The sequence below is a fragment of the Canis lupus genome, chromosome 4 (assembly GCF_048164855.1).
Source record: "Canis lupus baileyi chromosome 4, mCanLup2.hap1, whole genome shotgun sequence".
Taxonomy (NCBI): domain Eukaryota; kingdom Metazoa; phylum Chordata; class Mammalia; order Carnivora; family Canidae; genus Canis; species Canis lupus.
Window position 1 is genome coordinate 20781252 of NC_132841.1, and position 25379 is coordinate 20806630.

The 25379-nt window shown below is 38.0% G+C and overlaps 1 protein-coding gene across 5 annotated transcripts in view; it reads left to right on the forward strand.

Annotated features, from left to right (window-relative positions):
- Window positions 1-2812: 2812 nt before the first annotated feature.
- The window catches only part of DDX50 (DExD-box helicase 50), a 29345-nt gene continuing 6778 nt past the window's right edge, over window positions 2813-25379 (forward strand). The window contains exons 1-13 of one of the 5 annotated variants that reach the window (XM_072823378.1): window positions 2838-3023; window positions 6159-6265; window positions 6633-6932; window positions 9731-9806; window positions 10173-10351; window positions 11855-11972; window positions 12090-12275; window positions 12586-12731; window positions 14925-15074; window positions 22707-22868; window positions 23356-23475; window positions 24272-24345; window positions 24570-24729. In XM_072823378.1, coding sequence (XP_072679479.1) covers window positions 6741-6932; window positions 9731-9806; window positions 10173-10351; window positions 11855-11972; window positions 12090-12275; window positions 12586-12731; window positions 14925-15074; window positions 22707-22868; window positions 23356-23475; window positions 24272-24345; window positions 24570-24729 — 1563 coding nt within the window. In that variant the 5' untranslated portion in view covers window positions 2838-3023; window positions 6159-6265; window positions 6633-6740. Of the gene's footprint in view, window positions 3205-6158; window positions 6266-6632; window positions 6933-9730; window positions 9807-10172; window positions 10352-11854; window positions 11973-12089; window positions 12276-12585; window positions 12732-14924; window positions 15075-22706; window positions 22869-23355; window positions 23476-24271; window positions 24346-24569; window positions 24730-25379 lie in introns of all 5 variants that reach the window. The other 4 variants (XM_072823379.1, XR_012029473.1, XM_072823377.1 and 1 more) reach the window with 4 other exon arrangements.

Genomic DNA, 25379 nt, shown 5'->3' on the forward strand with positions numbered 1-25379 from the left:
GGCTGCCCTAAAACACTCATTCAATCCTCCAATATTCTTTAATCAACTATAATTGCTCCTTAAACTATTTCCATCTTAAAACATTTTTAAATGATAGTTTGATTCCTTTTGTCATGTAAGATTGACCTGTAGATGCAAAATGACTTCTTAAACCTTCTACTTTTTAACTATAGAGTTAAAAAAAAAAAATCTAGCCCTGTACATTTGAGAATGACCAGAGAGGGGTAAGTGTATAGTCCTATTATTTTCATATCTTAAGGTCAAGGAGTTAAAGGAGCTGAAGCCAAAGGCAAGAGATATCTTTATAGATTCATGGAACAGCAATAGATGAAGCACCCCAACTCTTATATTTTAAGATATAAATTATATCAGTGACTCTGTAAGATTTTTTGGAAAATGGTATGCCTAAGTGGCTCAGTGGTTGAGCATCTCCTTTTGGCTCAGGGCGTGATCCTGGAGTCCCGGGATCAAGTCCCACATGGGGCTCCCTGCAAGGAGCCTGCTTCTCTGCCTCTCTCTTCATGTTTCATGAATAAACAAACTCTTTGAAAAAGATATTTTGGAAAATAAAGATTCTAATAAGATTATATTTTGAATTACTTGTACGTTTAAATTATACTCCTCCATGTTCTCTCCAATACATTTTATCATCAGATACAAATCTCTTTGAGAGTTAGAATAAGAGAAAAAAATTCTCCATTCCTTATCATTCCCAAGTTTTCCAGTTGATATCTATGGAGAGAACATAGAGTTACCCAAATTTGGTAGTACTCAGATTTTTTTTTCCAGCTAAGCCACAGCTTGAAGTTACTTATGACTTGGTTTCAGACAGAAGTTTGATTCAATAGGTTTGGGGCTTAGAAAGGCAGGGATTGTAGAGTGTCGTGAATCACAGGTCATTCTGAAAAATGTGAAAAGTGATTCTGAAACTTAATATACTTGTTAGTTTTGGGGCAGCCCGGGTGGCGCAGCGGTTTAGCGCCTGCCTTCGGCCAAGGGCCTGATCCTGGAGACTCAGGATCATGAATAAAATCTTAAAAAAAAAAAAAAAAAAAAAAAAAAATATATATATATACTTGTTAGTCTCTTGCATAGGGAGAACTGAACAGTCTAATCTTTCTATTCACATACCTGCCTGCTCTATGACCTCCAAATGAACGCCAAAAAAAAAAAAAGAACTAAAAACTTCATCTGTATTTGATCTTCGAACACAACACACTAACATCTGTTCCTATTACTATCCCACTTTCACACATGTGACATTCTTTGCCACGTATACTCCTTGTCCCTGTGCACATCATACTCTGTTGTAGGTCTACAAAGACTTGGTTTACGATGCTAGAATTGGGGAGGGTGTGAGGAGATGGAAGGAAAGGGTCTAGAAAAGCACAGATCTAGAGATGCATAGCGGTTCTCCTACTCTAGGGAGAGATGCAGTTCTCCGCTATCATTAGTGGACACTCCTTTTGTCCACAGTATGGATACTGAATCCAAAAGGTAACTTTTACATCTCTAGCCCTTTGACTTCAGCCCAATCCACAATGGCGCAGGAGGCTTGTCGCAATCATTCGTGGTTCCAGCTATTAGGACCAAGCCCCAAACTCCCACGACATGTAGCAGGTTTGCGATTTTGCTAAGACACAAGTCTGATGCTCAGGTTACAAGGCTGGTGTCTTAGACATTGTCGAGGGCACCGACATCTCAGGATGAGATGACTCCCGGGAGAGTAGCTGGGTTGAACACATCGCGAAGACATAGAGAACGCCAACCAGCCAGCACCAGTGATGTGAGCAAGGTGTGTGCTAAGGAATCAGCCTTCTGCATGAAGGTCATAAAGGTCTCCGCACTTTTGTAGGAGGTTTTAATTTAGGGGGCAGTCGATCATCATCCGTAAGATGAAATCCTTTAATTCACTGCAAGACATTGAGGCTTATTTTTTTTCGCTCTACGTTTCTCCAGGGTTTCCCCCACTTATCCTTTGTGTCGTGGGAGCATCTTCCTCAAAACGCTTTTCGACACAAAGCTTCCACGTTGGTGTGGCCGAGGGAGCCCTCCACTCGGATTCCGAAGGGCTCTTAGGCCTAACAGCGCCACTACCGAGATGCCTGTCTCCAGGCGAGTAAATAAATCCCTCACTTTCCCCTCCCGCCGGCGGGAAGGGCGGAAAGGACCCAAAATGAACCAAGGACCGACTTCGGGACTAAAAGCGAAGGCTGGAGGGATGACCGTCCAGTCCCGACCTTCCCGCCAAGCCCCCTCAGCCCCGCGGCAGAGTCCGCGAAGCCCCTTCCCACCAGCGCCCGGCCGCCGACCTCGCGCGGAGCCGTTAGACGTTAACGCCTCACCCAGCACTGGGCGGGCCGAGGCCTGCAGCTTCCGGCGGCGAACGGCAGGGCGGGGCGGGGCGGCGCGGGGCGCTCAGCAGCGGCCTCGTTCGGGCCTGTCCACGCGCCGGCGCGCCGCGCGCGACCCCTCTCCGCCGCGGTTGGGGGCCTTCCCTGCTGCGGCAGTGCCTGCTGGGAAGCCCCAGCGCGTCTCCGCGCCACCTAGGATAAAAGTTCGCAGTGGGGGAGGGGGAGGGGGAAGGGAAGGCGGGGGGGGGGGGGCGGGAAAAAAAAAACGCGACTCATTTCGTGGTAATCAGTTCGCGCGTCCTTTATGGAGATTGGCCAGCGTTTCGCCCTAACAGCCAATCGCTTTAGAGCAAGGGTGGGCCAGTCGAGATCACTCATTCTCATTGGCCGAGTCGTTGCAACGCAAAGGAAGAGTTTAAACCGGGAGTATCCGGGATTATTTTTCCCCGCCGTGCGGTGCGTGTCCCGGAAGTGACGTAGGCCCTGGCCGGGCGGCCGCCCTGCCCCCGCTTCCTTTCACGCTGCTGCCGCCCGTAGGTGGTTGTGGCCACCCAGCCCAGAAAGAGGCGGCGGCGGCGAATGATGCCTGGGAAACTCCTCTGGGGGGACATTATGGAGCTGGAGGCACCCTTGGAGGACACCGAAAACCAAAGGAAGGAGAGGCAAAAGGTGCGCTGAGGATGGGCCGCGCCTCCTTTTGGGCTGCGCCGGCTTGGGCGGGGAGGGGAGCTGTTTCCGATCTGATGGCCTGTCACAGCCCGGCCGGAGCATCCCAGGGCCTCCCCCAGCGCAGCCCGCGTCCCTTTGAGGTTGCTGCGGGCCCATTCCCACCTCCACACCCGTAACCTGGGTAAGAGCTGCGCTAGGCTTTGGCCCGGCCTCCCGCGCTCCTTCAGCCTTTCCCGTAGGACATGGGCAGCCTCCAGTTCCCATAGCTGCGGAATCTGTTCTTTCTTTCCTCTTCTTCCTTAAGCAGTGAGGCCTGTTATTTGTGTCTTGTTGGCCGTCTTAGAAGACTATTTGAAAAGATGGTTGCCTTGAATATGTGTTACTTCTCCGTCACCCTGGCATGTGAGGAAGAATTTTTGGGGGAAAGCGGTTTTAGGTTTACATATCTCGATAGCTCCTGTTTAGAGGCTTAAGGAAAAGTGTCACAGCCAGCATTCCTAGGATTTGGCTGTGATGGAGATCGTGTGGGTTGTTTCACCAGTAGGCTTTACTGTTAGTATTTTCATTCAGTCCACAAGTATTTAAGGAGCTTAATTTGTGCCACACTCTTTGCTGGCACCAAGAAGTTCAAATAAGTCCCTGTCCTCAAGGACCCTGTAAAGGAGTTGCAGAGAATTCTCATCCCAACCCTCCAAAAAATTTTTAAAAAATTAAAAAAAAAAAAAAAAAGGCCTTAGGTGGGTGAGGAGGCGGTATTTAAAGGCTGACATTTGGAAAAAAAAAATTCTGTATAGCTCTAGAAAGCAGAACTTACCTTTCCTACTTTATCACCAACGTAAACTTTGCCATTGGTGTCAACCAGTTATTTTTTTTTATTATGGTGAAATCTACATGACATAAAATTAACTATTTTAACTATCTTAAAGTGTAAGTTTTGTAGCATTAAGTACATTCACATTGTTCTGTAGCTATCACTACCATTTATCTCTGGAACTTTTTCACCCTCTAGACTGAAACTCTGTTCCCATTAAACACCAACTTCCCATTGCTCTCTCTCCTTGATCCCTGGAAATCATTTTACTTGCTGCCACTAGATAGCAAGTAGTGTTTGACTTCTCTAGATAATCTTATGTAAGTGCAATCATCAAGCAATTGCAATTTTAGCTCCTCAAATACTTCTCTCTCTTTTTGCATTCAAATCCTACGTATATCTGTCAAGGTTTAGTTTATGTGTCTATTCTAAACACTTCAGTGTTCACCTCCAGGAATCTCATTCTCCTTTGAAGTCTTGTTCCAGTGCTGTCTTTATCATTTGGTTGGCATCTATTATGTGCTTCTTTGTAAAGTTAGCTCACTTTTCCAGTGCGCGTCTTTCCCGTTTCCAAAGATTCTTGAGGGAGATGGCCATATATTTGTTTATCCATATTAACACATTCTTGTAAATTGGTGGCTTTCGCATTGTAGATCCTCCAGAAATGCTTGTTGATTTTCCTCTAACTATGAAAGATAACTAAAGATTGGGAAGCAGATTGGAGTATCAGCTAATAGAAACAACATTCAGGTAGTGATTTGGCATTGAGTTGAAGGTAACTGGCTTTGAATATGTGGAGCTATGGAACTGAGCCTTAGGTTCTCAAACCTGGAGTGCAGGTGACGGAAGAAGCATGGAAGTATTTGTTGAAGCCATGAAAATGATTTGAAAGTATACAAGAAAATAGAGACTTAAGGAGCATCCACAGAAAGAAGGGGGAGAGGAACCATTGGAGCGGTAGATGTAAGAGGATAAGGAAGGAATATAGAGTGTCATGGAAGCTGAGAAAGTGGAGAGTGTCAAGCACTCTCTATGGATCTGATGTGGAATGATATATTTCATCACCTTGGGATATTGCTGGGCTTGGATTTGAGGTCTCACTTTACCTTGCTTCATCTTCCTGAAGTGCAGGGCTCCAAAGCGATTCTAACCCCAAAGCTGGCTCTGTAAATAACCTTGCTTTTCTATAGAACTTATTGGTTTGGGGAGAACTTATTGGATATGCGCTAGTTCAGTTAATGAAAAATCAAATGTTACAACATGTAACTGCATAACTTATGTTAATGTAAAGCTCTACTGTTTACAAAGCATTTTCACGTTGTTGTTTTCACAGCATCTCCTCCATTTTCTGCATGAGAAAATTGTATGTGAAAATACTCTGTAAAATTTATGTTCCAGTTTCATGGTTTCTGCTGTCACTAATAACTACTTTCTAATTTATTTTGAACATTTGACCAAGTAATTCCGAACTGTTAAATTGCCAAATAATTTCTTGCTGCTTGCAAATATTAAAACACTGGTCACCATTTAGACATTTTAAAACTAAAGTTGTAGGGACGCCTGGGTGGCTCAGCGGTTAAGCACCGCCTTCAGCCCAGGGCGTGATCCCAGAGTCCCAGGATCGAGTTCCACATCAGGCTCCCTGCATAGAGCCTGCTTCTCTCTCTGCCTGTGTCTCTGCCTCTCTCTCTGTGTCTCTCATGAATAAATAAATAAAAATCTTTTAAAAAATAATAAAAATAAAGTTGCAGAGTAGTCTTTTTTTTAAGTTCTATTAACTAAAAAATTTTTTTTTTAATGTTTTGAGCATTACTAATATACTTGCCTTTCCACGGGAGTATAACAGTTGGAACTTTGTGAATTATACAGTTTTGTTTGGTTTGTTTATTCTTTAACCTGTCAATTATCAAAGTTCAAAGAGGAAGCATGGTATGAAAAGAGCATGGGCTTTCAAATCTGACAGAGCTTGATTACTAGCACTTCCACTTGAAGGAAATCCTGCATGTGAGTCTTTGGCAAGTTACTTACTGCTAAGAACTTCTGTTTCCACATCAGTAAAATGGCAAAGGTAATACAGGTTCGCTATCCCTTATCCAAAATCCTTGGGGATTTTTAGAAGGCTAACACCGCAGTAGGGTTTGGGGCCCCCAACCAATAATCAAACACCTTAAATTAATATCAAATATGAATATGCATACTAAGTGGAATAAATAAAGGTTATAAATAGCCTCACATCAGTTCGAGTCAAATTTTTCCACCAAGTGAGTTCAGGTTAGGTAAGGTTTTGTCTCCAAATAAGTTACCAAAAAACTTTCGGTTTTCAGAGCTTTATGGATATCGGAATTTCGGATAAGGGATTATGGACCTGTACTTCCCTTATAGGGTTGTTATGAAGATTTAAACAAGCCGAAAACACATTACACAATGCTGGGTAGGTACTCAATAATATTAACTTTTTTTTTTCTCTTGGAGATATTAGAGGTCTTTGCTTTTTAATTTATAAATCTTGGGTTCTCATCTTTTTCTGAAAGGAGCTATTTTGATTTCCCTTAAATCATGTAATGGGATCAGAGAGGGGTTAGAGGCTAAGTCTTGAGAATGCAAGAAAGGGGATAAGAAAGAAAGCAAGAGGTGAAACTTAGGCTCTGCATTAGCAACCAGTCTGGATTTCTACCCAGTAACTTTTCAAGGTGATGATAGATTGAGCTTTGCTGGTTGGGGAGTTACACTCTAAGTTCTCTAGAGTCTTAAGAAGAGATCTTGTGACCCTCTTGTCACTGTTTTTTTGTTTTTCACAGAGTGATAGAAGGAAATCAAGGCACCATTATGACTCAGATGAGAAATCGGAAACAAGAGAAAATGGTGTTGCAGATAACTTGGATGCTCCTAAGCCCAAAAAAGCTAAAATGAAAGAGAAGTTAAATGGAGACACTGAAGAAGGATGTAATAATAGACTTTCAGATGAATTTTCTAAATCTCATAAGTCAAGAAGAAAAGATCTGTCAAATGGAGATATTGATGAATATGAAAAAAAATCAAAGCGAGTGTCATCCTTAGATAGTTCTACTCATAAATCAAGTGATAATAAACTAGAGGAGGTATGGATACTTTTTGTTTTGCATTTGCCATTATCCTTGAAATACAGGCTAATTTGATTTTTTTAGACTATTTAGAATTGATTCCATAATGTTTTCTGCTTAGTGTCCAATACCCTCAGTTGGACAGAGGAGTCTGTACAGCTGAAACCTGAGGAGCCTTTTTCTTTGTCCCTTGCTTTTGTCATTATATTGCCTTTTTCTTTGGGTGGAGGTGGGGAGGGGTGGTTAAATGTAAACCTTTCCTGTACATTTGGGTCCCTAAATAGTTTTTCCAAATTGCTTATTGATGGTTACCTTCCTGCATTTCTTATGGTTATTTCAGTCCCTACCAGTACTCATGAATTGACATCTGACTTCCTGAAACAAGGTACATAAAGCCTCTTGACTTTGTGTATTTTGCCTTCTGCTTTTTCTGCTTCCGTAACAATAGCAACTTTAAGTTATCTTTAGATCTTGTTGTAACTCAATCTTAAAGCTGTTTACATATTTTTAAACAATGAAACATAAAAATGATCTGAAGAAGTCTGTTCTCCTGGATATCAACTTTTTGGGAGGTGTAGGAAACATACTTAGTATAGAATTTGCATTACTGGAGTTACTGCTTTTGCCTATACCTGTAAGAGTAGATATTTTCTTGGGCAGAATTTATTCAATTTATTCTTGCAGTTTTCCTCTAGCAGAATTCATAGATTTTCCTCGATACCATAAATTGTCAGGACTCAGGTCCTCTGAAAGAAACAACTTTGATAGTCTTAATAATTCTTGGTAGTTAATAATTCTTTATATTTTAAAATCTGATGGTTGCCGATAATTTAAATACATCTGAGCCTAATTTAATGTGTAATCTTCGGAGAACTTTGGGAAATCATGTTGAATTTTTGCCTTAAAATATGGTGTTTTTTTTTAATTTGTGAATTTGATATTTGTCAGGAAGCACATATGTTAGAGAGTTGATCTAAATAAGGCCCTACAAATTTGTATTGCTAGTAGCAGAATGTACAGGGTTGCTTTTGCTCTGTTGGGATTTTACCTGGTATAATGCTCTGTTGGGATTTTACCTGGTACAATACTCTATTATAATAGGCTTAATTATTATTTTGTTTTAGATCACATTCAGGTTCAGGAATTCTACTTTTAGGTATTTGTCCTCCTAAGGAGATAATCATGAAGTGTACAGGGATTTACGAGACTCTTATCACTGTGTTATTGATAATAGTGAAAAATTTATGCATCCTAAATGTCTGATCGTAGGCATTTGGTTTTAGAAAATATGCTGTATCTATGCAATAGATGACATCTATCCTAAAAGTTGTAGAAGAATGTTAAAAAGGTATTCAGGGTGCACCTGGCTGGCCCAGTCAGTAGGGCATGTAGCTCTTGATCTCAGGGTCATGAGTTCAAGCCCTATGTTGGGCATGGAGCCTACTGAAAAAAATTAAAAAATAAAAACTTATTAAAAGGTATTCAGTATATCTTATTAAATGGGAAAAGTATATTACAAAACAGTATATACAGTATTACCTTATTTTTATTTAAAAAAATTTAGGAGTGCCTGGCTGGCCCAGTTGGTAGAGCATGTGATTTAATCTCAGGATCATGAGTTTGAGCCCCATGTTGGGTGTAGAGATTACTTTTAAATAAATAAATTTATACATACATAGAGTAAGCTTTAGAGGAGTGTTTGTTTCGAATGTGGCTTTAGCTGACTGGATTATAGTTTTATTTCTGTTCATATGTGGCTTCTTTTCTGCAATGAAAATGTATTATTTTTGTAATAAAATTTTTTCTTTTAATCTTAAAAAGATAATAGTCTTGAAGCTTGCTTAAATGGTTTACAATTTCAGTTTGATATTGTGTCTTTTATCTGGTTCTCTGTTTGAAAACTGCTATTGTGTATGGTTTTGGAACTACTTTCTTTAAACATACCAATAATAAAGTTGACAGGTAGCTATATTGTCTTTGTTCTATATACACAGTGAGTAGTACATAAAGTTTTCAATAGATGTTAATTATGTCATGCTAACCTGTATATACGTGTTAAAGAAATTTTCCAGCTTATAGGAACCTTTCTTTGTTTTGGTGACCTAAAACATGCTTTTTAGAGCCATAGAATGACTTTTTAACATTTATTTTTAGAAATGATTTACTTTCCTCATTGTGTAATTTTTTGAGGCTGATTTATAGGCTTCTGTTAGCCCTTGTAATGAATATTGTCTGTATCTATGAATATGACTTAGATGATCAAATAGCTCTTCTGTAATGTCTCAATCAAATGGAAAATATATTTTGATTTTTATGTAGTAGATATATTTCCAAAGGGAGTTTTATGTGTGAGTTAATCATTTTAAAATGTACTGTGGGAGAGGCGCCTGGGTGGCTCAGTCGGTTAAGTGTCCAACTCTTGATTTTGGCTCATGTCATGATCTCATGAGTTGTGTGATTGAGCCTGGCGTCTGGCTCTGCACTGGGCATGGAGCCTTTCTTAAGATTCTTTCTACTTCCCTCTCCCTGTTCCCCTCCTCCCCCCACTCCTAAAAAAAAGGAAAAAGAAAAAAAAAATAAATGTACTGTGGGAGAGTGTATTGAGTAAACTTGCTATTTAAAGGGATACTTTTGAAATTAAAAGGATTTTCCACTAATTTATTGTGTAAGTTAATCTATACGCTTTTTGCCTACTAACTAAAGTTGATTTGCTAGCTCATTCAGTAAAACAAACAAAAAAAGGTAAATGAATAAGATTCTAAATATCTAGCTGAATATGAACTATATTAGTTAGAACTTTGATTTCATTTTGACAGACCCTAACACGTGAACAGAAAGAAGGAGCCTTCTCCAATTTCCCTATTTCTGAAGAGACAATAAAGCTTCTAAAAGGTACTATGAATTTTAATGGAAATAAAACTGAAAATCTACAACTAGATTTTATAAAAATCTTTGCCTCTTCTGACCAAAAGGAGAATATAGGAAGTATAAGAGAAATAGCTCTTCTTTAATTGCAGTTATTTCTACATCATCCTTTTTGGTACTCTGACCAGTTTTTAACTTTAAATAATTGTATGTATTTGTCAAAGATTTCAGACCAATTTTTTAAATTCCTCTTTGGGGTAGGAATAACTGTAAATATCACTAGGTGGTGTATTTTTAGGCTGACATTGAGGAATCTGGATTGTCATTTTCAAATAAAAATATTTTTTCCTAATTTTAGTCTTAAATATATTTCAATGAAATCTCATTTTACAGGTCGAGGGGTATCATATCTCTTTCCTATTCAAGTTAAGACCTTTGGTCCTGTATATGAAGGAAAAGATTTAATTGCTCAAGCACGGACAGGAACAGGGAAGACATTTTCTTTTGCCATCCCCTTGATTGAAAGACTCCAAAGAAATCAAGAGACAATTAAAAAAAGCCGCTCACCAAAGGTAACCATTATAGGGAATAAAAGGTTTAAATAATACTCTAATGAAAAGGGAAAGAAGAGTATACTGATCTAAAATTCAAGTATCCCCAAGATAGAAAAGTAGCTCTGTGGCACAAAGTAAAAATTTAGGTCCGACAGCAAAAATTAGTTGATTTTTAACATAAATCTCAAGTAAAGCTGAATGAAGTGTAGGTATTGCATATGAATGTAATGTATATGGATCCATAGATGTCTTCGATAAGTGTATGTTATGAAGCCAGCATGCCTAATTTTAGGTATATGTATAGTGAGTATATTTAGTGACCTTTCTTCTTTTTTTTTTTTCAGTCTTGATCTTTGCTTTTAAACAATGAATTTGCTAAAGAGGTATTCATTTATTTAGTCATTCAGTTAATAATATCATTTGTTTCACTGGTTGACTTTTTACGAAGAGATTAAAGAAATGATTTTGCTAGACCCTATGTTATTGAGGTACTGGAGATCTGTCTTAATTTATAAGTAGTAGAGAACAGAGAGGACCTAGTGAAATACTAGCCTAAAATTTGGTGTTTTCAGAACCTATAGTCACTTTAAGGTCAATAAAGTGAAGAAGAAAAATATCAGTATCAGTATTTGAACAGATATGTGAGTAAAAGTAATTTGTTCTTTGAGACTCCTAAATGGTATTGCACTATGCAAGTAAATTCATATATGAGTGTAATTAAGACATAATGGTCTTGGAATAGGTTGGCCAACAGGATAAACCTTTTTTATTTTTAATTTTTTTTTTAGGAAAAACCTTTTTTTAGAGAGTTTTGATTCTTAGGTGAAATTAGGAAAGACTGCAAGTAATAGAAAATAGGACACATTTCTAATACTGCCTTAAAAAGCTTTTATGCTAGAAGGACATTATTGGAGATTCCAGCTCCACTACTTCTAGCTGTTTGATCTTGGGCAAAACTCTTAACTTCTTTAATAATTAGGTTCCTCATCTGTAAAATTAGGATAATGTCACCTCACAGAGTTTTTGTGAGGATTGAATTATATAATTCTCATAAAGCACTAGTTCTGTGCCAGGCACTGTTTGAAGTATAAGGAATACAGTAACTTAAATTAATATAAATCCCTGCTTTCATGGAACTAATATTTTAGTGGGTAAGATAGACAATAAATGGATAAGTAAAATAGAAATATTTTATATGACATAAATGCTAAAGAGAAGTAATTAAAGGAATAGTGTGACGCATATGAAAGGAGGGTTAAAAACCTCATTGAGAAAGTGAATTTTGAAAAGACACCTGAAGGAAGAGGGGAGGGTATTATAAATATAAGCTATTGTTCTAGTTGTCATTTGTGCTGTCTCTATTTTTTTTAAATTAATTTGTGTGTGTGTACTCTGTCTTTAAATATTATGACTTTAATGTTGAGATTCCTAGTTTTAAATGCACTTAAAAAAAAGCCTTCTCAGTTTGGATTTAGATGTCTTTAGAAAAGTATCTTTTTATTTTTTAAACCTCTTGCTTAGGTTCTTGTTTTGGCTCCTACAAGGGAACTGGCAAACCAAGTAGCCAAAGACTTCAAAGATATCACTAGGAAACTCAGTGTGGCATGTTTTTATGGTGGAACATCCTATCAAAGCCAAAGTGAGTAAATATGTCTCATAGTAGTGCAAAGCTGTATTTGTTACTTAAATCTGAAGAAATGGTGTGAAAATGTATATTTGATTTTTATGTATTACTGATATTTCTCTCCTCTCACAGTTAATCATATTCGAAATGGTATTGACATCTTGGTGGGGACTCCTGGTCGTATCAAAGACCATCTGCAGAGCGGCCGATTAGATCTTTCTAAACTGCGCCATGTTGTGCTTGATGAAGTGGATCAAATGTTAGATTTAGGTTTTGCTGAACAAGTTGAAGATATTATCCATGAATCCTACAAAACTGGTATATCCTAATTCAAAATAAAAACGTTAGCAATTATAGTCAGTGGTTAGATTTACTAACTCATTTTACTGATTTCTTTGCTCATTGTCACTCCTTAAATTCTCACCTTTTTTCTGAGTTCAGTTTTCTTCATATTTTCCCCCAGTTTTGAAAATTGAAGGTTTTAATAATTATAATTAGTTTGTATGTTCAAAATTTACCCCAAATTTTGAAATTTTTATTATTTCTTTGAAGTTTGTGGGGGGATTTTCAAAATCTGACTACATCATGGATATTAAGAAAGCATTTGATTTCTTTTTGTTTATTTGAGATTCTGAAGACAATCCTCAGACTTTACTTTTTTCTGCAACTTGCCCACAGTGGGTATACAAAGTTGCAAAAAAATACATGAAATCCAGATACGAACAGGTTGACCTTGTTGGAAAAATGACTCAAAAGGCTGCAACTACTGTGGAAGTAAGTAGCTTTCCAGCATGATAGATTGTAGCTTTTAGTTGGTATTTGAAATTTGTTGAAGCTAAATTTAAATTTTGGGTACTAGTTCAGGCTACATCTTTCCTTTCTGCCTTTAGTCAGTAAGATACCTGTGTACTTCTATGGTCTGAGGCTGAGCAGTAGAATAGAATAAGTTGGAGAGGAAAAGTATGTTGACAGACAAGTCCTAACAGGTGATACACAAGCAGCTGTAGAGATAGACTTAAAGTATTGTATAAAGGGACAAAGGAGGCAGTTTATATCAATTTGAAGAGAACAGTGTGGGGGTAATATGTTAAAGCTTAGGTGAAAAAGTTAGATCTCCATCTTATTCCCTATACCAAGAAAATTCTCAAAAGAATTTTTTTTTTTTTTTTTTTTAAGATTTGAGAGAACACATGAGCGCACAGGGTAGGGAAAGAGGCAGCGGAAGAGAGAGTCACAAGCGGACTCTGCATTGAGCACCAAGCTTGACACAGGGCACACAAGCAGGGGGAGAGGCAAAAGGAGAGGGATAAACAGACTCCTAGCTTATCTGGGATAGGGCTGCCTGGCTCTACCTGGCTTGATCTCAGGACCCTGGGATCATGACCTGAGCTGAAAGCAGATGCTTAACTGACTGAGCCATCCAGGTGCCCCTTAGAGATTTTATTTTTTAAGTAATCTCTATACCCAACATGGGGCTCAAACTCACAACCTCAAAATCAAGAATTGCATGCTCCATCAATTGAACCAGCCCAGCACCCCTCCCCTAACATTTTATCATGAAAATTTTCAAAAACTGAAAAGTCAAAAGGGAATACTCATATAGCCACCAGTTAGATCCTACTGTTAATATTTTACTATATTTATCACATATCTACCTATCTTTATATCCATTTTATTTTTTGATTCCTTTCATATTACAGTAATGAGCACAGTTCCTCATAAGTACTTTAGCAGACGTATTGTTAACTAGAGTTCAATATTTACAATTTTTTTTTTAAGATCTGAGAGAGAACAAACAATGGGGAGGGGCAGAAGGAGAGAGAGAGAGAGAAGCAGACTCCCTGCTGAGCAGAAAACCCAACAAGGGGGCTTGATTCCAGGACCCCGGGATCACTCCATCACCCCTAAAGGAAACTCTGTAACAATGAAGCAGTTAGTTCCTCCCCATTTTCTCATTTCCTAGCCCCCGCATTGCCAATGTTTCTGTCCCTAGGGACTTAACTTGGTATCTTGGATACTTCAAAGAAATGGAATCATACAATATGTGACTTTTTTGTGTTGGGTTTTGAGGGTCATCAAATATAATTTTTAAAGGTAAGATTTACATACAAAAAGCCCAGAATTTTAAGTACATTTGTTTAGTTTTGACAAATTTATACATGTGTATAACCCAAGCCCCTACAAAACAAATATTACCATCATCCCAAAAATTTGCCTCGTGCCCCGTTCAGTCAAGTCCCCCATCCAGGGATAGCCACTATCCTGATTTTTTTCATTTATTTATTTAAGATTTTATCTGTTTATTCATGAGAGACACAGAGAGAGGCAGAGACATAGGCAGAGGGAGAAGCAGGCTCCATGGAGGGAGCCTGATGTGGGACTCAATCCCGGGACTCCAGGATCAGATCACGCCCTGGGTGGAAGGGAGGCGCTCAACCACTGAGCCACCCAGGCGTCCCTTTCCTTTTATTTTTTTAAGTGGGCGTAGAGCCTATTTAAAAATGTGGGGCTTAAATTCATAACCCTGTGATTGAGACCTGAGGTAAGGTCAAGAATTGGCCGCTTAACTGATTGAGCCACCCAGGCACTATTGTTCTGATTTTTTTCCTACTATATGTTAGTTTTGCCTATTCTAGAACTTGATATAAATGAAATCCTACTGTGTGTATTCTCTTTCTGTAAGGCTTCACTTACCTAACATATGTTTTGAGATTAATCCATATGGTTGCATGTGTAAGTAGTCCTTTTAATTATGGAATAGTATTACATTGTATAAATATACTACAATTTGTTTATCCTTTCACCTATTGATGGCCATTTGTATATTGTTTTTAAATGGAGTTGGGGAGAATTGTCTTATTGTGTGCCAAAAAGACCAATTCTTGAACAGGTAGAAAAAAATATACAAGAGAAATCTTTTTCACTAATTTTAATGAAACAGATACTTGGTATTTTCTTTCCTCAAAGCATTTGGCCATCCAGTGCCATTGGTCTCAGAGGCCAGCAGTTATTGGAGACGTTCTTCAAGTCTACAGTGGGTCTGAAGGGCGGGCTATTATTTTCTGTGAGACCAAAAAGAATGTAACTGAAATGGCCATGAATCCACACATAAAACAGGTAAGTCTTCTCTCACGCTTTCTCTAATTGACATTATAGGGTTGACTCAATGAATAAAAATACTGTCCATTGCGAGCTAGGTTTGATAGTTTTTTTGTTTTGTTTTGTTTGTTTTTGAGAGAGAAGAGAGAGGGGAGAGAACATGGAGTGAGATAGAGAATCCCAAGCAGGCCCTATGCCCGGTGTGGAGCCCAACTTGGGGCTTGATCTCACGACCTGAGATCATGACCTGAGCTGAAATCAAGAGTCAGACTCTGCTTAACCAACTGAGCCACCCAGGTGCCTCAAGATAGTCATTTTTAGAATTGAGTCTAATTGAGAAGGAAGCTGTAGCCAGTCTATCATGATCTTTTAAGTCAGGATAGAAGTCTACCCATTTTTACAAGAAGACTTTTTTGCATAATGTTATCTTGAAAATATAAAGGTTGGAACAAAATAAGTTTCTATGGGTAAGAGGAGGTAATATTTTAAAGCTGTGTTATAAAATGAATTACAATTATTTATTGAATGAATGGATCAGAATACTAAGGCCATATCTCTTTTTTCTTTTAACTTTTTATAATAGAAAATTTTAAATATATACAAAAGTTGACAGTGTAATGAGCCCCTGTGTATTCAAACTCCAGTTGCAACAATTACCTTACTTCGTCCATATGCCCACTCACTTCCTGCTCCTGAATTATTCTGATAAAAACCCTAGTTAACATATTACATCCATAAATATTTGGGTATATGTCCCTAAAAGAAAAGAATAGGTTTTTTTTAAACTCAATACCACATTTAAAAATTAACAGCAAGTAATATCTTCAAATGTCAGTGTTCAGATCGTCAGTTGCCTCATGACTGCTTTTTTCTTTTACAGTTTTTGTCTTGAATCTGGATCCAAATAAAATTCATAAATTGTATGATTTCATTAAATCTCTTTAATATGTGGATTCCTTCCTCATCTGTTTTTTTCTCGTAACTTTTTAAAATTGTTTAAGAAACCAAGTTTTCATAGTCTAGAGTATTACTTCCTTGTGGAATCATTTAACATGTTCCTCTGTTTTCTGTATTTCCTGAAAATTCAAGTTCGTTTGTTTATTTAGGGCAAAACTAGGTCATAGATGTATATAATGTGTAGTTCTTGCTCTTTTTTTGATACTAATTAACATCCATTGATAGTAATGCTATCAATCTATGTCAATGTCTGTCCAATCATTTGTGTTGTTGGTGACTTGTTACTCAGTAGATTCCTGAAGAAGGGCTATGGAAATCATACTGCCTGTTGATAATGGCATGTTTGTAAATATATACCCAAAAATCATTGGGCTGGATATTAAAATTCTTGGTTCATATTTTCTTACCTTCAATATCTTAAATATATTTGCCATTGTTTTTTGAGTAAAGCATTTTATAAAAAGTTTCATTCCAGTCTGATTTTGTTTCCTTGTAAGATTTTGCCTTGGGCAGCCCGGGTGGCTCAGCGGTTTAGCTGAAGGCGGCCCAGGGCCTGATCCTGGAGACCCGGGATGGAGTTCTGTGTCAGGCTCCCTTCATGGAGTCTGCTTCTCCCTCTGCCTGTGTCTCTGCCTCTCTCTCTCTCTCTCTCTCTATCTCTTATGAATAAATAAATAAATTTTTTTTAAAAGAGATTTTGCCTTTAGGCAAAAGATTTTTTAAATTTTTCTTTAAAAATCAGGGGCGCCTGGGTGGCTCAGTTGGTTAAGCATCTGACTCTTGGTTTCTGCTCAGGTTCTATCTTATGTGGTTGTGAGAAAGAGCCCCACATTAGGCTCCGCACTATTTTATTAGAATGTTATTTGGCATGTTCATGGTCATTTTTTGCAGGTGCACTGTAGCTTCAAATATATTCTTTAATATTTCGGCAAAATTATCTTGAATTATAATATTTTGGTATTTGGTTTGATTGCTTTTTTTCTTTTTTTCTTTAGGAACTCTTTGTGCATGTTGATTTCTTTTTCTTCCTCTCTTTGTTACCTTATCTCAAATCCCTTTCATCTCTTTATTTCACTTTCTCAAGATTTCCTATTTTTAAGGCATTAGTTCTTTTTTTTTTTTTTTAAGATTTTATTTATTCATTCATGAGAGAGAGAGAGGCAGAGACACAGGCAGAGGGAGAAGCAGGCTCCATGCAGGGAGCGTGACGTGGGACTCGATCCCGGGTCTCCAGGATCACGCCCTGGGCCGAAGGTGGCGCTAAACCGCTGAGCCACCCAGGGATCCCCTAAAGCATTAGTTCTTAATGTTTGTTCAATCTTGTATTCACTCCGATAAAGTCATCATTTGTGAAAAGTCTTTATTTCTACTTCTTTGTTGAGTCATTTCACCTCATTTTTTTTGTTTTTCTCATTTTGACTTTTCTTGTTTTTTTCATTTATCATTTAAAAATTTCTCTTAGCTTAGGGTGCCTGGGTGACTCAGTCTGTTAAGCGTCTGCCTTCAGCTTGGGTCATGATCCCAGGGTTCTGGGATCAAGCCCTGCATCAGGCTCCCTGCTCAGCGAAGAGCCTGCTTCTCCCTCTTCCTCTGCATCTCCCTGCTTGTGCAGTCTCTCTCTCTGTCTCCCAAAGAAATAAAATCTTAAAAAATTCCTCTTGGCTTATTCAGAAATATAATGCTATACTTTTCATTTGCTTTGTGGGCATGCCTTTCTAGAGTTCTTTCATGATTTATGGGTTTATTATTCTGCCTATTTTTTTCTGTCTCTGATTACTTTTTGTGGGATTCAACTGCGATTTTTTTTAAGTTTTTCAGCTTAATTCCAGTATAGTTTTTTTTTTTTTAATTTATTTATTTATTCATGAGAGACACAGAGAGAGACAGGTAGAGACAAAGGTGGAGGGAGAAGCAGGCTCCCTGCCAGGATCACGCCCTGAGCGGAAGGGAGGCACTCAACCGTTGAGCCACCCAGGCATCCCAATTCCAGTATAGTTAACATACAGTGTTATATTAGTTCTAGGTATACAGTAAAGTGATTCACCAATTCTATACATTACTTCGTGTGCTCATCATGATGAGTGTACTTTTTAATCCACATCACCTGTTTCACCCCTCTGTCTTCCCCTCTGGTGACCATCTGTTTGTTCTCTCTTAACTATAGGTAAGAGTGTGTTTATTGGTTTATCTTTCTCCCTTTTTTGTTTTTTCCTTTGTTCGTTTGTTTTGTTTCTTAAATTCCATGTATGAGTAAAATCATTTTTGTCCTTCTCTGACTTATTTCATTTAGCATTATGCTCTCTACTCCACCATGTTGCAAATGGCAACAAGATTTCGTTCTTTTTTTTATGGCTAAGTAATACTTTATTGTATATGCATACCATATCTTCTTTATTTATTCATCTGTCAGTGGACACTTGGGCTGCTTCCATGGTTTGGCTGTTGTAAATAGTGCTGCAGTAAACATAAGGATGCATGTATCCCTTTGAATTAGTGTTTTGTATTTTTGAGGTGAATATCCAGTAGTGCAATTACTGGATCATAGGGTAGTTCTATTTTTAACTTTTTGGGGAACCTCTATACTGTTTTCCACAATGGCTGTGCCAATTTGTGTTCCCACTAATAGTGTAACACAAGGGTTCCATTTTCTGTACATCCTCCCCATACTTGCCGTTTCTTTGTTTTTGATTTTAGCCATTCTGACAGGTGATATCTCATTGTAATGTTGACTTGCATCTCCCTGGTGGTGAGTGACATTAAGCATCTTTTCATGTATCTGTTGAACATCTGTATATATGTTCATGTCTTCTGCCCATTTTTTAATTGGATTTCTGTGTGTGTGTGTTGGAAACTGATCTTTTGTGTTCCTCATTTTTAGGTGAAATTAATCTTTTAAGATTTGATTTTTAAATAATCTCTACACTCAACTTGGGGCTCAAACTCACAACCCTAAGATCAGGAATCACATGCTCTACTGACTAAGCCAGCCAGACACCCCTTGGGTGAGGTTAATCTTTATGAACTTTAAATGGGGAGGCTTGGGTCAGAATAGTTTTCAAGCCTCACAGGTCTAGAGCTACTTCTTCTGTTAGTGTTTGGTGTGTAAATTATATCTCAATAAAGCTGTTTTTAAAAAAAATCTCCTGCTTTGTGAGCTCTGGCTGTCTTTTCCCTCACTTTTCTCTGAATCTTCTGTTCCTTTGCTTCTGTGATCCCTGGCATCCTCAGTTTGGATCCTAGCTCCAGCTCTTTCTCCTCACTGTGAGCCTTTTTGTTCTGGCAAGGAAGCACTGACTTGTTAGTTTTGAAAGTTCATAAGGGTCCAGACTTCTCCAGCTTCCTTCAGACCTTACCTCTCGATCCTCACAGTCACCCTTCCATGTACAAAAACGCTCCTAGTTTCAACTGCTATCCTCAAATTGGCCCATTGTGCTTTTCGAGGAGTATGTGTTCTTAGGAGCAGGAAACACCCCCCGCCCCCCGCCATATATACAGGTCTTGTCCCTACCTGCTCATGTTTTGAAAATCGTGAAAATACTTGTCTTTTTTGTTGTAGATGTCTGTGGATTTTTAAGTTTACTATCCTAATTGCTCTGTTTTTATGTGAGAAGTGGAAGTTCAAAGACTGTGCTGTCAACATCTTTCCCATCATTTTAACTAACTATATAGTTTTAGTTTTGTATACAGTATACATGGATGCTAAATAGTGACAGTGATAGAGGGTAGTTGATTTACCTTTCTACCTTTCTTGTTACTTCTTTATTTTTTAATTTTAGAAAAGATTTTACTTATTTATTTGAGAGAAGAGCATGAGCAGGGAGAGGGGCAGGGGGAGAAGAAGCAGGGTGCCTGACTTGGAGCTCCATCCTGGGACTCTGGGATCATGACCTGAGCCAAAGGCAGATGCTTAACTGAGCAACCCAGGCACCCCTCCTGTCACTGCTTTAGAATACTCAGCAGCAGCAGTGTTGCAGAAGTTATTGTTTTATCTCATAGGGAGAACTTGCCTTGCTGACTTTCTTGTTCAAACTTTAAATCCTGGCATTCCTCACAGATCTAACCTCTGTATTTGTTTCTTCTCACTCAGTGTATTCTTCGTGAGCGTAGTGATTAATATCACAGACTTTGGAGTAGAACATATTAGGGTTTAAATCCCAGTTGTATTACTTGCTGTGTAACCTTGAGCAAGTCACTTAATGTTTCTTTGCCCATGTTTCCCTTTTAAAAAGTGATATTAATGGGGCAATTGGTTGGTCAGTTGGTTAAGCATCCAGCTCTTGATTTCAGCTCAGGTCATGATCTCAGGGTGGTGGGATCGAGCCTCTCCTGGGCTCCTTTTTACCTACTAGTTCCTTATTATCTGTCAGGTCTCACCTTCAGTGCTGCCTTCCCCTTAAACAAAGTTTCCCTCTTAAGTATTCCAGTAGCACTCTGCACCTGGTTATAGTACATACCATACTGTAGTGAGAATGCCTGTCAACTTGACTCTTCCAGGGTTGTTTCTTTATGATTGTTCCAGAATCTGGTACATAACAAGTACTTGGTGAATTCACTTATGAATGCATTAGGCTTAGTTACTAAGGTTTGGGTACGGTAAGGGTTAAATCATTGTTATGAACTTTTAAAGAATTAAAAAAAAATTTTTAGAGATTTTATTTATTTTAGAGAGAACAAGCAGGGAGGAAGGGCAGAATAAGAGGGAGAAAGAGTCTCAAGCAGACTGCGCTGAGCACAGAGCCTGATGTGGGGCTTAACCACAGGACCCTGAGATCATGACCTGAGTGGAAACCAAGAGTCAGCCACTCAGCCAGCTGTGCCACGCAAGCTCCCCTGAACCTTTGAATTTTATTTATTTATTTATTTATTTATTTATTTATTTATTTATTTATTTATTTATAAGATTTTGTTTTTTATTTATTCACGAGAAGCACAGAGAGAGAAAGCGAGAGCAGCAGAGGAAGAAGCAGGCTCCATGCAGGGAGCCTGACATGGGACTCAGTCCCGGGTCTCCAGGATCAGGCCCTGGGCTGAAGGCAGCGCTAAACCACTGAGCCACCTGGGCTGCCTGAACATTTGAATTTTTTTTTAAGATTTATGTATGTATGTATGTATGTATTTATGATAGATATATATATAGAGAGAGAGAAGCAGAGACACAGGAGGAGGGAGAAGCAGGCTCCATGCAGGGAGCCTGACGTGGGACTCGATCCCGGGACCCCAGGATCACACCCTGGGCCAAAGGCAGGCGCCAAATCCCCGAGCCACCCAGGGATCCCCCCAAACTTTTGAATTTTAATAGTGGCTAGAATACCAGAAAATTTGTTTATAACAGGAAAATTATTTTCAGAATAGAAGATAATATATAAATTGTATAAAAATAGGTTCAGCTTTGCTAAATATTACAGAAATGTAAATTAAAACAACATTAGGAAATCATTTTTGCCTCTTTAGCTTCGCAAAGGTTATAATGATTCATAATATATGGAGTATGTAGGGTAAGATGAAACAAAGACTCATAAATGTTGAAGAGTAAATGGGCGCAACCTTTTTTATTAATGTATTTATTTACATAATCTCTGTACTCAACATGGTGCTCGAACTCATGACCCTGAGATTGAGAGTTGCATGCTCTTGCCGCTGAGCCAGCCACTGTGCCCCTTTCCCCAAAACCTCTTCTTACAACACAGTTTTGCAGTCACTGTTAAAATGTTAAATATTCATAATTTTTGACCCAGAAATTCACCTTCTAGATATGTGTCCTACTGAAATACACATATACTGAGGGGTCCAGAGACATAAGTACAATGTTGTTTCTTCTGGTATTGTTCCTAAAGGTGAAAACTTAGATATGACTCAAATGGTCATCAGTAGGATATTGCTGAAATAAATGGTACTACATCCATATGATGAAATCATATAGTTTAAAAAAATGAAGTAGAGTTATATCTATAGATGTGGAAAAATGGCTAAGAAAATTTGTAGAGCAGGCTTCAAAACAGTGCTATTATATGGTATGATCCCATTTTATAAGTAAATACATAAAATTACAGTGTATGCTGTTTCGTGTGGATTGTGTGTGGGTGGGTTTTTTTTATCTGGTTTTTGTTTTTTAATATCTGGAGTAGGGGACACCTGGGTGGCCAGCAGTTGAGTGTCTGCTATTGGCTCAGGGCATGATCCTGGGTCTGGGAATCAAGTCCCGCATTGGGCTCCCTGCGAGGAATCTGCTTCTCCCTCTGCCTGTGTCTCTGCTTCTCTCTGTCTCTCTCATGAAAAAAAAAAAAAATCTTAAAAAAAAAAATACCTGGAGTAATAGTCACCAAACTGTTAGTGAATTATTAGGAGGCTAATTTTAAGGAAAGCTTTTACATTTTGTGTTAGATATTTTCTGTAATGTTTGATCTTTTTTTTTTTTTTTTTTTTTTTTTTTTTTATGTTTGATCTTTTTGAATAATAAACATGCATTGCTATAATGATCAGAAAATAAGAACATTGGGGCACCTGGTTTGGCTCAGTCAGTGGAACATCCGATTCTAGATTTTGGACTCCAAACATTTGAGTCCCATGTTGGGTATAGAGATTACTTAAAAAAAAAAAAAAAAAAAATTTTAAAAATAACACAGACTGCATGGTGTTATGTTAGGGTGCTATCAATTCCAAGTGTGAGTTGTACCTTTTCCTTTTTTCAAATAGAATGCCCAGTGTTTACATGGAGACATTGCACAGTCACAAAGAGAAATTACACTGAAAGGCTTCAGAGAAGGTAGTTTTAAAGTTTTGGTGGCAACCAATGTGGCTGCTCGTGGTTTGGACATTCCTGAGGTTGACCTAGTGATTCAAAGTTCTCCTCCCCAGGTAAGAAATAAGATTTTATTTAGGGAATACAAGAATAGCTGTGTAAATTGCCATTTTATTTATAAGATATTGCTTGGGATATGAAAAATATGTTATCTGTTCTTGCTGTTAGCCTTTTTTTTAAATTTATTAATGCAGTGTTAAAGTGGCCAGAATCTGATGCCTTAGCAAATGATTCACTTCTTTATTTGGAATTGAAGCATGGAATCATACAAGGGGATTATAAAAAATTGTCACATAAAGAGCCCTGGGATGAGGTGGATAAAAAGATTTTAACTGCTATTCCTTTTATTAAAAAATTTTAGTGTAAAAGTTCTTTGGGTTGTTGAAAGAGCAATAGATTGAAATAAAAATATTATTATTGATACTAGTAGTTTTGCTATTGTTAGCTTTATTATTTGGATGTTGCAATGACTGTGTAACTTGTCAGATTTCTTTTTTTTTTTTTGCTAGATTTTTAAAAAAGTATTGCCTCTTTTATTTTCAGGATGTTGAGTCCTATATTCATCGTTCTGGACGCACAGGTAGAGCTGGCCGGACAGGGATTTGCATATGTTTTTATCAACCAAGAGAAAGAGGTCAACTAAGATATGTGGAGCAAAAAGCAGTAAGTACAGTTAAATTATTTCAGACTTATTATCTAAACGGTGCCATAGAAAAGAGCACTTTTTATATTTGTTCTCACAAATAGATCCTTATAACTTTTCTCAGTTTAAGCTGCATTTGGATGTGAAGCATGTGGAGAGCTAAATTTATATGAGCTGCAAGACTTTGGTTTTTTTTTTTTTTTTTTTTTAAGACTTTGTTTTGATACAGCTTTTATTGTGAAGACAGAAGAGCTGACTTTCTCATTTTTCCCTTGAATTTCTCCCTTGATTCTAAAATCAGAAGTGTATTGTGATTTCAGTATCTCATAGTCCAGCTTTGTAAAAGGGTGACTGTGCCATAGTCTTGGTGTATTTGTTAAGTTTTATTGAATAATGATACAATGGCCAGTTTCTATAAGAAATTATATACAATTTTTGTGGCCTGTATTTTTTTGTGTGTGGTATTTTACATTTTTCCCTGTTTTCATGATTCGTGTTTTAAACACTATTTCACCTAGTTTGTGAAATGAGATAGGGTAATAAAAAAAGTTGATAGAGGTAATCAGCATCTTATTTCCTTTTTTGGAATCAGCTTTATTTTGCAAGTGAAATTTCATGATTGTAACTAAGAGCAATTAAATTTTTTTTTTCTCTTCCTAGAATTTGTAATTGATTTGTTAGAAAAAGCAGGTCTTTTGATCTACTGGGGCTTGGAAATCTTTAAGTCCAAGAAATGGAAATTCAACAAACTATATGAATTTAGGAATTAATTGTAAAGACTTCCATTTTTCTTTAATGTAATTCTTTCATTTTCAGGGAATTACTTTTAAACGTGTAGGTGTTCCTTCTACAATGGATTTAGTTAAATCTAAAAGCATGGATGCCATCAGGTATGCTTTCTGACCTTGCTGAATAAGTTTTTCTTTTGTATTAGGCTATTCATCTTTAAGCTCTCCTAGTTCAAATATCAGAAAACTTAATCACCAGTTTTACCAGCAGACTTTTAGTTATATTAAAATACGAAAACGTTGCTCTTTCTTTTCCCATTCATTCTCTTATCTTTAATTTTTTACATTTATCTTGACCAAGAAAATTTACTATTTTTAAACCATAGGTCTCTGGCTTCCGTTTCTTATGCTGCTGTTGATTTTTTCCGACCATCAGCTCAGAGACTGATAGAAGAGAAAGGGGCAGTGGATGCATTGGCTGCAGCATTAGCCCACATCTCTGGTGCATCAAGTTTTGAACCACGATCTTTGATCACCTCTGATAAGGTAGAAATCTGTGAGAAAATCCTAATATGGTTGAGAAAAGATTAACATTGAACCATAAATAATCCATCTATCTAGAAAGAAAAGCAGAAAACTTTCACTTTGTTCAGTACTGTGTTGTTGTTTTTTAAATTTTTATTTATTTATTCATGAGAGACACAGAGAAAGAGAGGCAGAGACATAGGCAGAGGGAGAAGCAGGCTCCATGCAGGAAGCCCGATGTGGGACTTGATCCCGGGATTCCAGGATCACGCCCTGGGCCAAAGGCAGACACTCAACTGCTGAACCACCCAGGCATCCCTGCACAGTACTGTATCAACTGAAACACACCAGATCCTATTCTTTATTTTGCAAGTTGCCATGGAACCATGCAAATCAGAGCTTAGATTCTGTGCACTTAACACATTACCATGCAAAGTAAGGATTGCCTGTATATGTGGAGGGGATATGTGCATGGGGATGGGGTGTGTGTGTCGTGTTGACACCATCTGACTCAGACCCCTGCTGGGTCAGTATCAGATGTCAAAACAAACCACACCAGACCCATTGGTTGCAAGTAGTTCAAAGATTTATTACTCATCATGGTATAAGTGAAGAGAGTCCCTGGATGACAGGACATCTCAGCAAGAAATTTCCCTGATGTCTGGGTGGGG